The sequence below is a fragment of the Rhyacophila brunnea genome, unplaced genomic scaffold, assembly GCF_057557595.1.
Source record: "Rhyacophila brunnea isolate RB1 unplaced genomic scaffold, BYU_Rbru_1.0 scaffold_7, whole genome shotgun sequence".
In the NCBI taxonomy this organism is placed as follows: Eukaryota; Metazoa; Arthropoda; class Insecta; order Trichoptera; family Rhyacophilidae; genus Rhyacophila; species Rhyacophila brunnea.
Window position 1 is genome coordinate 26,307,781 of NW_028233339.1, and position 17,084 is coordinate 26,324,864.

The 17,084-nt window shown below is 32.0% G+C and overlaps 1 protein-coding gene across 2 annotated transcripts in view; it reads right to left on the reverse strand.

The window, feature by feature from the left end:
* Rab26 (RAS oncogene family member Rab26) overlaps positions 1-17,084 on the reverse strand; it is a 149,098-nt gene that overhangs the window by 97,583 nt on the left and 34,431 nt on the right. The window contains exons 3-4 of one of the 2 annotated variants that reach the window (XM_085958131.1): positions 13,242-13,419; positions 11,073-11,183 (exon numbers count right to left, since the gene is read on the reverse strand). In XM_085958131.1, the coding sequence (XP_085814257.1) occupies positions 11,073-11,183; positions 13,242-13,418 (288 nt within the window). In that variant the 5' untranslated portion in view covers position 13,419. Of the gene's footprint in view, positions 1-3,681; positions 3,907-11,072; positions 11,184-13,241; positions 13,420-17,084 lie in introns of those variants that run through there. The other variant, XM_085958132.1, reaches the window with a different exon arrangement.

The window sequence follows — 17,084 nt, forward strand, 5'->3', positions numbered from 1 at the left end:
ATTTCATTGTTTACTCTGGTTTATTAGTTCCAACTATTTTATATTAACATTTTTATTTACCTACGACCTTCACACATTTTTTTCTGATTAAAACATTTCGAATTTATTATCTTTCAAGATTAATTTAAATAAAATTTCATATGGAATACATAAATTTCACTGTGTTTATTTTCATATGAACAACGATCGGGTTGGTATATAATATTTGCATATTCTAAAATCCCGATCGATGAAGTGAGTAAAATTGTTTATTCGCCGTCCATTTGAGGTTTTTCGCCGAAAATTTTGTTTATCGCTCGCGGCTGTAATAATTTTCCAAAATTTCGAATATTAAATTTGTTAGGATATATTCTGGTAGGTACTTGCGCTCAGATTCGGTAGCATATATTTTGCTATTTATAATTATTGAACTATACAAAACTGAAAATGTAATTAATTTATCGCCTATTTTGATTTTGTTGAATCGAGATTTAATATAAAAAAATATTATTAATTATTATAATATTATGTTTGTCTAACTACGCCTAGTAGTACACGTATCCAATATTAGAATTTATTATCAAAAAATATTGAAACGGGGATTACATTTCATGCCAAAATCTAGTTAGTAGGACTAATAATATACCTACTTGGCAGTGTCAGAAAAAATATAGATTCCTGGTTGATTAGAAAGATCTTAGGGCCAGAATATAATTTACCAAATAGTGATTTTTGGAAGTGGTTTTTATATAATTAAAAGTGATTTTTATACGTAATTATTTGTTTACAGATTGGTGTATTGAGAATCACTTGGCATTATTAACTCCTAGTCCTACAGCCAGTGATTCCCAACGTGGGATGTACGCCCCACCGGGGGGCAATTTGAATGTTTTGGGGGGAAAAGGTAATCATGAAAATCATTTGAAGACGAAGCATAGCACAAGGATTGCACTAATTTTCTTCCGAGTTGTACATGTAACGTAATATACATATTTACTTACGGAAGTTAAATTAAAAATAGTATTGCCTATGTGCATTTTTTAATTGAAGCAATTCATTTTTTTCAGAATTAAGTACTATAAAATTTTGACGGGGGTCATAGAGATTTTTGAAGCGTTGAAGTGGGGCTTAGTAGAAATAAGGTTGGGAAACACTGTCCTACACCGAGTCTTATATTATGATAATTTTAGGATCGAAAATGGTGATCAAATGTAATGTAAATACAATTAATATTATTTAGGCATGTTCTAGTGATAGCTTGTGACTTTGTCTACAAAATGGGGAGAAATTTATAATTAAAATAGACAAGAGTTGGACCTTCGCGCGCGCTCCTCTACCCGCACCATTCTTCACCACACCACCGTTGCTATCGAGCACATTATCGATTAGTGATTTAATTTTCTAAGTCCGCGTAACTGACAACAGTTGGGCCTCTACCCTAACCACAACTCACCACTCCACCACTGCTATCTGACCACTTTTCTTACTCGTATTCAATTGATAAAAGTGCGATATTTTCGAGAGCCTTTATCTTAGGTTAAAACATATTATCAATATGAAACTCCACAGAATTCAATAAAATTGGTATCAACAATATATTTATTATCCATAAACTCCAGTCTAGTAGTTTTGGCGTTATAATGGAACAAAAATAGATGGACAAAAAATAATAAAAAAGACAAACCATATTTGGTAAAAACGTTGATTTTTTGACAAATATTCGTAAATCACATACAGAAATTTCAGTTGTATTATTAGAATTATAGATTTTATTTGATTTGAGTATGTACCTACGTGTGTACACGTATGTATTACGCTTGACAAAACATGGGGCAAAGTACCTAATGTTTGCTAAATAATTAACAATTCACTAATTAATACATTTAATATGACGTTCGTCAACATAATTTGTTATGTCATAAGTTATAACAGTAGAAATGCAATAATATAATATTTCCGATGACTTGTTAAAACGAAACGCCCACACGCTTCCGGTTTTGCGCTAAAAATGAGGCCGTATTTTAATTATTTCTTACAAAAACTATTTATACACAGTGATAAAGCATTATGGTAAAACTCTATCACTAACAAATGCTTTGCATTGGTAATTGTATTTTGTTGACGTGCAATTTCTAATTTACATCATATTTATTTGCACCTGTCAGAGTCTGGTTTATACCTCTATGCGTTAGGTACCTATATGTATTTATCTATTACATTTACTAATCCGATGATGTAGTGAAAACCGAGGAAACTTTTCATCCGACAAGTTATTCGCTCGTTTTTTCACTGTAAAAAATATATGTAGGCATATTCCAACATCCTTGCATGGTTAAAGTTCAGTTTATTTCTAGGTTCTAGGTATATAAATAGTTCTACTATTTTACGCCCATATTTACGATTTAAAATGTATATCCCATAAAACTTTTCCAAAAAACCTATACACAGATAACAGTGACTGTTAGCTATTTTTCGATTTGACTTAAAATTGCCTTACACCAAAATTATTTTAGAACTTAATAAGTAAGTAGTAGTTATGAATGAACCGTGGTGGATAATATTATGTTTGACCGACACCCAAATCAATTAAACTTTTGCGTCCCTATATTGGCAAAGTTGTAATGAAATTTTAGGTATTACCATACAATATATATATATACCTACTTATATATAGTTAATAGTATATACACAAAGGTATATGATAATTTAGTCTTCGTTATTAATAAAAAAAAACATATAAGTACCTATATTAGGTGCAGTGACGGCATTAGACAAAATGCGGCCCCATTTTTTATACAGTATTTTTTTTATCATTCGTGCACATGTCGTTTCTGGTCACCATGAACGTCGAAGGGCAACGGAAGTAAACTAGACATCGCGAACTCGAAAAAATATACAGTCCTGTTAAACCTTTTATGTTAATTAATACATTTGTTTCCAACCAGTGAGCTGAATTTTTGAATGAAAAGATATTTTCATTATTACTAAGTTTAGGTAGCTATTTCTATAAAAAACCAAATGATTCTCTACGATTTTTTCCCCCTTCGAGTAACTGCCGCACCCAAACGACGCTTAATCTGCCTACCCCCACGAGACGTCACTGATTAGGTGTAGGTACAATTCAATTGGCTTAAAAAAATTATTTTCATTAACATGGAAAAAATCATTTTTTCTTTGGTTTATTATTCATAATTTATTCTAACTACTTGGTACCTGTTAAGTTTTAATATGTATTTGCAAAATAGTATTTTCCGACTTATGTTAAACTTGTTAAAAATAAGCATAAAAAGTTTAAGTTGTGCATGTTTTAAAATGTTAAAGAATTATGTGTGAGATCGTGTTAAATATACTCTGAAGATACAAATTTTGCCAACATAATATTACAACAACGAGAAGATTCACCATAACAAAAACCTACCCTACCATAAACGCAAAAACAAAAAAAAAACTTTGGTTTCTCATATGGAAGTAAATGGAAAACTCTGGTCAACCATAGATAAGTTCTGCTCATAAGAATTCTTTATGTGCTACATATGTTTCTTTTGACAGGATGAAACAAAGACTGAATGATACGTAGATACCATTTTTACACCATAAAGCAATATGGCAATAATATCTTTAATACACCTCAAACGTTTCTTATAAGACAATTTTTTTCCACTATAAAATTGTTTACACATTTTTTTAAATAAACTCTCTTACCTAGACGACAGGGCATAGAAAATACAACAGAATCACAATCTAATAGTAAATTTTCTAAACCCCTTGAAAGTCTATGAAATCATATACGTATAATTTACACACACAAATTGATTAATATTATTATAATAGTAATCACTTTTTCCACACACTATTTTTTTATACTAGAAACAACTTTTACGCGTGAGGTACGCTTTTCACTTTGAAGTTTGAATTTGGAAAATGTTTCGCGGGTTTATTCGGTAGTGACGTTATAAATGAACGCAACGGTTAACAGGCAGCGCTCCCTGCAGAGGTGCTGACAGAACTGATCTAAGAGCACTTGGGCTCTCCCGCCAAAGCTCCTGTGAAGGACCGCCTCGACGTGACATACACGGGATGCTAATAATTATTTCTTTCATTTTTAATATTATTATAATGTATTTTAGGGAGCTACATAAGCTAAGGAAAATAATTTAAATATACATTACCCAACACTTGCGAAATATAGATTACCCAACTCGAGTCGATGTAATGTGTCGTCAATTGGACGAATTCGGTAGGAAGGACAGGTGCAACACATGGATATTGACAAGAAATTCAAGCAGGTATTTTGTGAAAAGAAATAAATATGTTCATGGGTAAATATTTTCTTTTTATGTTTTTATTTTCTTCGTCAGTTCATGACTTTAACCATGGCGTTATAAAATTCTCATTTATTTCATGTAGGTATATTAAGATTAAGAGCATGGACTCAACTGGTTGAGCAAATAACTCAATTTACGTAATATATATATATATATATATATTAAATAAATGGAAGACATCTAAGTTCAATAGAAGAATGGTGCTTTTGAGATGTGACTTGACCTAACCTAACAAATATTTTTGTACTGAAAGAAATAAACGTGAAAGACCGGTTCTCTAAAATATTGGCCTGGAGAGTTCCAGCCAGAAATGAAGTCAATAATTTGGAAAATGCTCATCGTACCTGGATACATTGAGGGTCAGCGTAAGAGAGACGTCAACTACATGATCGTTCGACCAATTTAATGACGCTGCGTGATAATCATTGTAAGTATATGGATGGCAAAATGCAAGGAACGATGAAGAAACAGAAATAAGAAATTTAACTAAACGAGGAATATTGTAGCTAAACAAATGTTTATCATTGAAATAGATTTGTTTAATTGCGAATTTGCTTACTTGGACCCCTCGAGCCCTATTATACTTTTGAGATATGATGCGTTCACAGAGAGGGTAGTACATTATAATACGTAGCGCAGAGTGAATCCTCTGGACTGTAAACTCCACTACACTCTGTTAACCTAATAGCAACAAGGATCAAAAGTATGCTACAATCCCCTATTTTTTTATATAGATATGTAGGTACACCAACATGAAAACATTGCAAATAATTTCTGAATTTATAATAATTCTCTCGACTGGGTGTGCAATATTATTTTAACAAACCATTTTATTAAATTTGCACTGTTTCTGTATGATAATAGTTGCCATTAAACCTAATGAAAACGAAAAACTACTTTGTTATAATATATAAAAGATAAAACTACACACATTTGACTGTAAAAATAAAATAGAACTAAGTATTGTAACAAAGGGTACTATTTTGATGACGAAACTATTTTTATTCAGTAGGTATATTGCCCTTCTAAGGAAGAAGGTAGTAACTCGCATATCTACTGTTCACAATATTGTTTTTCGTAAATGTATTATTATAATCAAATGATTCGTGATGCTTACTTCAAATCAATGTTACTAAAAACTTGTGACCCATATTATTATATTACAATAGTTAATCTTATTTACAATTAAATTTTTAAATACCTACTGAAAATACGTATTGCTAAATAATTAGACGGGTGTATAGGTACGACACGTCGATTGTTAAATGAAGAAATAATGTCCACGTAAACAAATTTAATTGTAATTGATTTATATGTGATAGATTACCAAAATGCTAGTAAATATGTGCCAGATCGCTTGCAATTTTACTTGTTTACTAGGATTTAATCATTTCACGAAAATAAAGCAAATCCCTCCATGAAACAAAAACTCCAGCATCCATTAAATTCCACACTGGTGTGCAGGTGTTAGTGTCAACTGATTTTGTTGTCTTTTCGTTGTCAATAAAGTTTTATAGCATACGTCGGACCTTTATACCGCGGCGCCTTTTCCCTGAGGAAAAGCCGCGCATGCGCCGCGCCGTCGTCATAGCAACAGGTGGCAGCCGCTAGGGGCGCTGCGTTATTTCCATGGCTACAATAAAATTACTTTAGCGAAAAAAGCAGAGATGACTCGGTCTATTTGTTTGGTGCGAATTACAATGCAATGGAGTAGGTGCCACTTCACCATGGACGGACTTTCAACAGTATTCGCAGCAATTTATACGTGGGGATTTAGAACGTCTAAAATGTATTTAGATATATTTTCATCTCTGTAAAACATATAAATTTATAATATACAATCACTGTATAAAATATAATACTAGAAATTTACGTATTTTTGGCTTAGTTTATTTAGAAATTCCATAATTGATTTTAGAATTCTAAGCTATTAATTTATTTAACATTTCAAACACATTAGAAAGACACATAATATTACAAAAAAAATACTTACTTAATACTTAAATACTAAAATCATTGCACTCCATCGTATCCGATAAAATTTCCTGCTAGTACGTACCTACATTATATATTTCAACTGAAATCTTATTACAAATCCCGTTAATATTGTACCATCTTTTAAAAATATGAATCAAAATATTAACGATAGATAACTAACATTAATTTGTAGATGGCGTCAGGAGTTCTCTAAATGTTAGCTTCAACGTACCTTGCTAGTAATAGTTAATTAAATTATTTTATATTTAAATCAGAAATCGAATAAGACGTCCTAATATTAAAAGAAAACACTTTTCAATTTGCAAGCAGAGCAATAATTATTTATTTATTAGTTGTTTAATATCAATATGCCTATAAAATATTCAATATAGAATAGAATAGAATTAACATTAATTTACAACGACGATGTAGCACCGAACGGTAGTTTGAATATTTCTTCTTGCCATTTTCAGTACAAAAGGGGTTAGTCCGGTAAATCATAAATTACAACCAAGCTTTTTTTAACATAAAATGATTATTGCGATTCTGGATTCAAATACACAAATTTAAGTGTGAATATAAAATGTGTAAATTTTACTCAGGAACCACATTAGAATCCGTGATTCAACGCTCAAAAGAACAACGCGATTAAAACAACATCTACGACGATGATACGGTAACAAGACTTAACTATAGGCTTAACATTTAAGTTTTTTCATAATTTCACTTAGGTACTTACCTATTTACTCAATAGCTAAAATATTTTCCTTGACTTAAGGCCATGCATTAGTTGAGGCACGGTCTAAAAAGATCGTTGCTAGGCGATGCGCGGATTGCGGGTCGCGGGTGCAAATGACGCCTGTCAAACGAAATATTATTTGTCATATAAATCCAACATACGTCCATTTTATGTTCTGTTTATTGTTATATTAGTAACAATAATAATATATTCATCGACATGTTTTCTTTTTAAAGTAAATCGGTAACGTTTTTAGTCATCTTTACACGATTTTAGAATTAATTGACCCGTCGCCATCATGCAGCAAAGTGACGTGTTTCTGGCTCGACATTCTCTAACTGAATGGCAGCGAGTCCAAAATTTCGTCGCACCTACAGTTGAAAATTATTTGGCGTTTCACTGATGCGTCACCTTAAGTATTATATAGTACTTTAAATCATAATAATGAATTATAATTTGCATGTAAATTTCTGATTATATTTATGATTTTGTAAATGCAATAATATACACATAAAGTATTTAAACATAAAACCATTCAATGAGATTTTTACTCGCAGACAGATCCTCACCTGTGCACTTGATTGTGTTTCAAAAAAAGCGATGGATGATAGATAATAAATGTTCAATTTTATAAATTGCGCCTCCGAGAAAGCGCTCTCACAACTGACTAACAACCTCATTAAAATATAAAACGATTTCTTTTTAAATTGAAAAAATAAAATCGTTGCTATAAAATAAAATGTGTCTATCTATTTTGGCACATACATAGCGCTAAATCAGATATCTAGCAAATTTCCATACATAGATTTGTATTAGATTAAATTAATGTAATAGCTACATCAATATGCTAAACTGGAGTAAATTTAATTTAAATAGAATATAGGTATTTTATTTCTCCGTTATATTCTCCGTTATACCTTCTTACTTGCTAAATCAATACATGTAATGGTTAGCAATAAATATCCCAATCTCTTGAAGGAATGATATTCGATAATAACCATTTTACACGTAAACAAAGTACATTTAATTGTAGTAAACGTGTCGATTATTCGTATGTGTTAAATTAAATATCAGAAAAAAATTATTTATTTGCTGAATCTATATTTATTAGAATGTGCCCCAGTTATTGAGTACAAACAAAAATAATAGATTAAAAACAAAATAGACCGAGGTTATTTATGCATAAATGACAGTCTGCTAAATTTGATGGTCTTTTTCTTAACCAACAGTGTTTCTATCGTTTTCTATGTTGATTTATAGTACATGGGTGTAAAAATTATACTATTTTTGGCACATTTGGCGTAAAATTATATTTCTGAATCAAAATTATAGTCGTCAAAACTATAAATATCTGTTATTGGTTTGGTACGGCATTGATTCATATTATATTATTTTATATTAAAAGGTTTCAAATATTTACATTGTTACTTCACTGTCTTTTATATAAAAATAAATATATCTGGTTAAAAATAATACCAACAAAACTGACTGATTGTGTTTGATAATATATTACTGCAAATATTGAATTTCAACATATATATTAAATATATTATATATAATGATGTAGATGTTTTTCGACACTTCTTTATTCATAAAAAAACTCTGATTGAAACAATTTAACAAAATAAACGACCCGCATGTTAAGTTAGTATGATCAACAAATTTGTAGGACACAAAAAAGTCATGCGGGTGTTGCCGACCACTGCTATAAATCATTTTATTCGACGTACATACACAAAATCACTTTAACAAAATAACTTTAGGCGTTATTTTTCCCCGATTTACCTACAGTCCTACACCCTTACAACCATAAAAAGATAAGATAATCGAACGAATTCTAACTAATATTATAAAAATGTCGCATAGTAAAGGAGTGCTGGGTATTAGGCATGCTTATGCATGCCAAAGCTTAAATATCATACCCCATTGGTTTTATTAAATTAACACTCGTTATCGGCGCATTCACTCGTATAACGGTAGGGTTTAATGATAGGCATACAAAGTTACTGAACCCCAACCACAGACACTAACGCAATATCAGATAGTAGATACTCAAAATAGTTCAAATTGACACAACAGAGCCTCTGGCATAGCCGTAATCCATGACAAAGCATTCAAATCACCTGGGCAGGAAGTCATCCAATAAAGGGATACAGTGCCAATATAGATAAGTTGTTATTATAAGTGCCTATGTACCAAGTCAGAGCTATTATTGATTAGGACTTAGATAAAGAAATTATATCTGACAAATAAATATTTGATTTTTTTGATAAGTTTTATTGGGGAAAAAATGTAAGTCATTCCATTTTTGGCTGTCAACCCTCGTGAAAATAAGGTTGGAAATTAAGTTATATTGGAAAACAACTTTAATTATGGTAATTTATAAAAATATCAAACATCCATATCTACACAAAACGTCATTCCCAATGTATTTTCAATTAATACCTTAATTGGAATGGGTAAAATAACCTTCAGTCAATTTTGTGCTCTAAGTGAAATTAGTTATATTTTACTGAATATTTTTTTTAAATGTTTAAGGCTTACTTATTTTCATCCAAAATACCTATAAGTACCTTGAGCAAAAAACTTAAATTAAAATATTAATAAATTAATAAAAATATTAATTAAATTATTTTTTAAACTCAATTTCGACACAAAACGATTTACGTACACGTTATATTGTAGTGTTACCCGAATACCACAGAAATATTCACAGGTATTTAAAATATCTATGAGTGAATATAATATAAATAATATACTCGTAGTATAGCATTCCAATTAATAGCCCTTGCATCCTTTACAATGTTAGGTGTTTCGTTATATGCTTTGAAATCTCTAAGTAGGTCAACCCATGTCATAAAGTATAACTTGATTCTAATGTACCTACTTAGTATATTGTACTATACCTATTAAATAAACAACAAATGTGTTACTTTCAAGAATATAACTTATTACACCTACAAAAGCGATTTTTATTTAAAATAATAAATAAATAATCAGCATAATATTTAAATTTACATCAAAGTATACATAATATATATGTGTGTGTGTTTGCATATCACACTTTAAAACATACTTGTTGATTTTTCCCAATTTTTATTTCGGTTTGTACACTTACATGTTAGAAACTGTAGAAAAGTGGCAGAGCAGGAGTCATTGGAGAGTAGTACAAATAATTATGTGGAAGGATAAATATTTAAAATAGCACTTACCTTTAAATGAGAATCCTGTTATTCAAGCGAGTGTTGATATGACATACCTATGTCCCTGATAACTGATATCAATATGCTACTTCCCGCAGGGTATAAACTAGCCAATTGGGAGGACACCGCGTTTTGGTATAATTATGTATTCTACAATAATGTGAGAATAAATGATGACACGTGAACTCATAGGCTAGCTCATCGCATATGGAAATAATAATAAATACTGACAACCCTCAAAAACATTCTATTAATTACATGTTACTTGAAGCTTACAAATCACTATAAACAAAAATACGAGAAATTACATGGCTTGGAAATGTGTAAAATTACAGAATATAAAAAAAAACATTTTATCACGCATGAGATTGGTGGTGCGACGTGATACGAGCGAATTGAATACAGTGTGGTTTTGATACATTTAAATACCAAGTATAACGACATTCCACGGTTTCGCGTGTGCTCACGTGAGGTCGTAAAAGATTGGCAGTGTCCATACATACTTGCGTGTCGACTACTGACAATTTTACTTTGACCGTATTGCTTATATCTTATAAACATAACGGTGAAGCTAATATACGACGTGTTCACAAAAACACAGCTTATACATTTTTTCTAGATACAGTAGATATCTACATGTAGGTACTAGTGTGAGTATAAATGGAAAAAAATAATATTCAAGTTTATACTCGTGAAAATTATCGTTGGATACCTACATACATATTATAGTATAAAATACATACCTACTTAAATAAACCTTTTCAATTCATTTATGAGACAGTTTAATCCACATAGTAACATGGTTATCACCACAGTTAATTAGTTGATTTATTAATTGTTAGCACTCACCGTAAATCCGATGCCAACTGTAGCGGAAAAATTCCCGGTCTGGAATTTTCCCGTCTCGAACTGAACAAGCAGCGATGTTTTCCCCACTCCACTATCGCCCAGCAGTATGGTCTGTAAATATTCAAAGCAAAAGTTTAAATTACTTTACATAATTTCATAAAAAAGAACTCTGATATTTATCGTAAGTTTGGTTGACGTTTTTGATAACGGTTATCGATAATATTAGGATTTACTTCTGTAGCCATATCGGATAGGTACCTACTTAGTGACATACACACGGCAGGATCCTAAGATATGATGCTTGTCACAACGGATGCAATAAAAATTTCAAATAAATCACGATTTACTTGATAGGTACCTATATTCAACGTGGTTCTGATTTTATTAGGTTTCCCGATGGGGAAATCAAGCACATATTTCAGGATATACATACATACGATATTATTTATGTAGTCATCCTACACAACCTCCCAGGTGGCAGAATTTAGGCCATTTAGGGGGTATAAAATCCACAAATACAAATATCGTTTAAGTAATAATACTTTTAAATTTATCTACAGCTAAATATTATTTTGAATGGACGGCAAATCGTAAATATAAACAACATATAATTCTTCATTTATTTTCATATAAGTATACCTAATATAATATGAGGGGGTGACAAATTTTACTTGGCACCGGGGCCGTAGCCACCCTTAACGCAGCGGTGAATACATTAATTTGAGTTGATCCTTTGTACCTACATAGTATATCCACTGTAAGAAGTTAGATAACTAAACCGAAAATGCTATCTATTTCTTTAAACGTACGTAATATATTATCTACGAATATTTGACGTAAACTCGGTTTAACTTCAAATTTAATACACTGCACTTGAATAACTTGTTTTTTTTAATTGACGTCATTATCGTTATCATTATCACAGTCACAGCTCAAAAACACTATGTTGTATCAATCAAAATTAAAACACAACCGACGTTTGTACAATGTTACATCGTAATGAAATTTTTTTGTAAAACAGCGACCCAGCACTCTATTATACCCCACACTGTCCACTCTGCTGCCTCACACCCTTTTAGCTTGACACCCTCGATATTATTACGTATGTACATTTCAGCAGGTACATAATTAATAATTTTTATCAAATGCAATTTTTCGTGTCATTCGCTATTTTTGTAGGTTTTGTTAAAAATATTTGCTATACACATTTTTTTATGAGAGGAGCAATAGGTGTTGCGAGTCCAGTCACCGACTGGATAAATCCGTCCCCTGTGTCAGTATATTATTACATTTGAATAAAATACAAAAGAAATCATTTTTCATACAATCAGCAAAGCGAGCGAATTAAACGAATGGATCAAAATACAATTATTAACAATATGCGCAGGTGTTTTACTGCTGTAAAAATACTTCTGTTATATTTAATGACGTTCTTGGAAATAACAGACGCGATTTCTTGCAAAACTTTCTTGTATTTTTATCGTTTATGTAAGTACCTACCTATATATTAATATCTCAACTTGAAGACTAGGATAACTAATGTACATAACTAGACGCGAATAATATTATACGTTACTAAATTAATAAAATGCTACACCAACACAATATGTATCTGTGTGTATATCTATGTTCAATCCTAGCAGGATTATGTAAAAAAATACGCATGTTCAAATATTTGTTTTATATAAAAACCAATTATTAAAATAAACAGCATGGATTTGCATAATTTTGTCTCTGATTGTATTTTTTTGTCTGAATGATATTTTATTTTAAAACTTGCAATTTCAGAAGTGGGCAAAGTGTTCTTACAAAATTTCATATGAAAGGCTGTGTTATTCTGTTTCAAAAAAACCTATATATATATATATATATATATATATATTTATATCTGTTTTGTATGCAAATTTTGTCTTCTGCAGGGGACAAGTTTTTAAATAAAATTTCATTCCCACAAAAAATATAATGAATAATAATTATAGTTTGTTATGTATACCAATTAATTATTAAATGCTAAAGATATATGCCAGATTAAAAAAATAACATTGGTACATGCAAGATCACCGACGTTTTGTGGTGATCCAAAACTGAATGCGGTGCATAATAATACCAAAGAATCTAGGTTGATCGCAACCTTCCAATAAAGGGGGAAGAATAAGAATATGCCCTAACCTTGTGTATCGGCAGTTCCTCCTCCGGTCTCTTGGAGGTGTAGTAGTTGATAAGGTCGGGCGGAGGCTCGTAGTCTCTGTAGCCTGTCGAGGCGCTGTGGAGGATGGGGGCGGCGCCCTTCGGCGGTGGTATCACCTCGTCCTCGAAGACGTCGTCGCTCATACTGTCGTCGGTCATCCTGCGGAAAATCAGTTAATTGTATGACCAAGTTATTAAAACTTACGATTATTACAGATATGTCAAATTTAGATATAATATTATCATTATGATTATCTTATGATTTTAAATTTAATATAAATGTCTTGTATTTTCATCTAATACAGGGGTAGTCAACCTGGTCACTATCGCCCACTAGTGGGCGTTCCAGCTTTCATGAAGGGCAGTAGAGGTTTTAAAAACATCTTCATTATGTTTTCATAAAATTCCCCATGACAATTTAAATTTCAGGAAATATACTGTTTGTACCGCCTTCGCATAAGTTTAGTTCACGTTACGGAAGTGAAACTAAATGTCGCTATAGTGCGAAAAATTGAGCCAGATATTCAGTATTATTTAGTTTCGCAGCATCAGCGTCAGGGGTCTCATTAATAATTGAATTAACTAAATGTAATTTCATCAGACTTCATGCTTATATTGTTAAATAAAAATAACTTCTAGGCTATGTGGATAACAGGCACCGCTAGCTCAGGGTACTGGGTTTTCGCACTATCTCTCTGATGAATTCCAATCCTGTTACGGAAAGGACCATCGAAATCAATTGGTATCCGATGGACAATGTTTACCATACCGCTGCAGCGGTTAATTTCGAGCATTGAAAACTAAACTCGAACTGGACGCCAAAGCCTTTTCTATGAAAGAAAAGAACATAAAAGAACATAATATTATAGGATACAATTAAATTAAATGAAACACCGTGATAATTTAACCTCACTGTATTTTATGACATTGTAATTTAAAGTCAATGGTACTACAACGTAATAACAATTAATTACGAAGGTACAAAAATGGCGACATAGCGCCATAGTCAAATCACCATCATTCATAAACGACGATGTTATAATACATAAACGAATATTTACGTTACACAAAAGACATATTATCGTCTGCAAACTAAAATATTAATACAATAAGTTCTCAGCAACTTAACCTAGCTTAAACCAAAATATCCACATGTGAGTGAGGTTATAATTAAAACAAATACTTAAAATTTATTAATAATAAAAAATGAAATTGAAATGTATTTACAGCCGCTTGGCGATCCCGCCAAGCGGGACTCGCTCCTCTCCCGTCCTCTCGTACTCAAGGGTCAACCAGAAAAAAGAAATGGATCCAAACAAAATTCGATCGCCTGACATCGATTCCCCCCACCACTTATCAAAACCGGAAGCTTGAAGTGCCAACCGCAGGATTTTTGTGTTGCCCGCGAGAGAAAAACCTCTCCACTAATTACAATTGTTAATTAGTCCATTGGTGACGTCTGCAACGTCACAATATGTATGCAAAATATAAATAAAAATATAGATTTAACTACAGTAAGTTGTTGTATACAGTTTTAGGGCTCACTATCGCTGCTGTATTGAATATTAAATTTATTTACTTATATTTTCCTAATAATTCATACTCGTCGCTATTAACGGCCCATGACCTCCAACGACTAGAACGGTACTGATTTCATATCATTGCCGTGCCATAATATGTGATTTGATTAATCCTGGCACCATATATAGATCAAATGTAAGTACTTACTTCGATTTTTTTTTAAATGGAAGACATGTAAGGATGTAGTATTGTACGTACGATACTATATCGTAGTATGTACGTAATTAATAAACTAGACAAGTGAACGTGTCCGCCTATGGCGTCTTTGAACCTCAAGTCTATCAAATTCTCATGTTATTTTTCAATATGTTCAAATCAGAGCATGGCCGTAATATATTGAATAAGTGACTAACGTCCATTTCTCGTAAAAAATCGCTTAACAAACCTTGTTGACGTGGCGGCCAAGATCTGCATCGAATTATATAAATAAAAATAACTAAACGTCTAATAGCGCCTGTACACGTGCATGGATTTACTGGCACCAATAGTATGTAAATTAAACTATCGCGATAATAACTGTTTACACGTAAAAGTAATGACTATCTCGCCAATCTCATTCTTCAAGCATAAACTAGACGCGTTGTTGTCATTGTCAATGGCGCACCCAAGACTCCCTACAGCCCGGGCCCCCGGCTAGAGCCCTGTCAGCTCTCCCCAGCCATGAACTACACCACTCCGGAATTCAGGTGGACACCGAGAATTTTTTGACAGTTCCATTAGGGATTGGGTTTCTAAAAAAACCTGACATTAGTGTTTCGAAATTTTTGTGTTAGATATTAAAATCTAAGAAATTTTTCTAAAAAGGGTGCTGGAGAATTATAAATCATTTTTTTGCCGTATTTTTATTTGTCTAAGCCCAAAGGTATAGTTAATTGGCTTTCAATTTCAATGTTTAAAATCATTCTGATAATTTTCATGTTTGGGGGGTGCCAAAGCCCCTTGCCCCCCCCCCCCCCCGGGTGCGCCACTGGTCATTGTATTGTGCTATTTCACTGATTGTGAAAATTTACAAACATCAAAATGCTCTGCGTGGTACAGTTCGTTCTTTTTCGGCAGGTTCGCCACTATCTTTCTACAGTGCACGCGCAGATATCGCACATGTTCCAAATGTCGCGTGAAAATTCAGAACCTGCTGAACTTCTTTGATCCATGGATGCAATTTCTTGTTATGGCCGCGATAATACGTACTGTCACCAGTAAATCCATGCACGTGTTTACGAAAGTATGTTTAGTAAAAATGTTTTTTGATGGCCCTGTTCATATTATTTTCTTCATGAATTATCACGGTATATTGAAACTAATTATAATAATTAATTTTAAATATTAATTCAATGATAATTAACATCAATACATAATAAAAACATCTAAATAATTTAGCATAATAATAATTCCAGCGTTTGCATAAAATCTGACAGTTATTTACAGTTCCTAATGATTTGTATTCAGCGAATTTAACGTTTTACTGCAAAAACAAACCCATAAAATAATTAAATTTTGACAAAATAACCGTTGATGCTATTAAAATACACGGAACGAATATCATCGGTTTTGTATGGAAATGAATTTCTAATTAAGTTCCTTTGAGGGTTATCGCATTGAGTCAGCCCAGCGGGTGGCTGCCGGGGTGGCAAATCACCCATCAATTACACGCCCCGGCACATAAACAGCCGCGGGGTGCGCGGGGGTAAAATATTTTGAAACAATAATAATTAATATAGCACGCGACTCAATAAAACTTAAATCATTGTGAACGAGCTTTCACCGCTTTTCGTTGAGAAATCCCACATTTAGGCACGACTAAATAAGTAGGTAGTAGAATCTAGTGTATTAAGTTTAAAAAAACGCAATTCAATATTTTTGACGCAATTGATTTTCGTGAATGTATATGGATATTCAACATTCTCTTAAATATACCGAAAGGTAGAATGGCTCTGTAAAATTATGATAATTTACATTTTATTATTTTACATAAATACCTATAAGTATGTATACATATATCTCATTTCCAGTTAACTTCCGTTTATGATACACTGACTCTCGGCTACAGACAGCATTATGTAGATAGCTCAGTTTGTGAAATAAAAATTTAAATTTCAAACTCATCTTTTTATTTCACTGAATGTTTCCGATGCATATTAGATGATAAATACGAGTTCCATCACTCATAATATAAGTCTTGTAATCAATTGTAGCAGACAGAAAAATGAAGTCATATTCGATTTTAACTCTGCCATAATTGTCTAT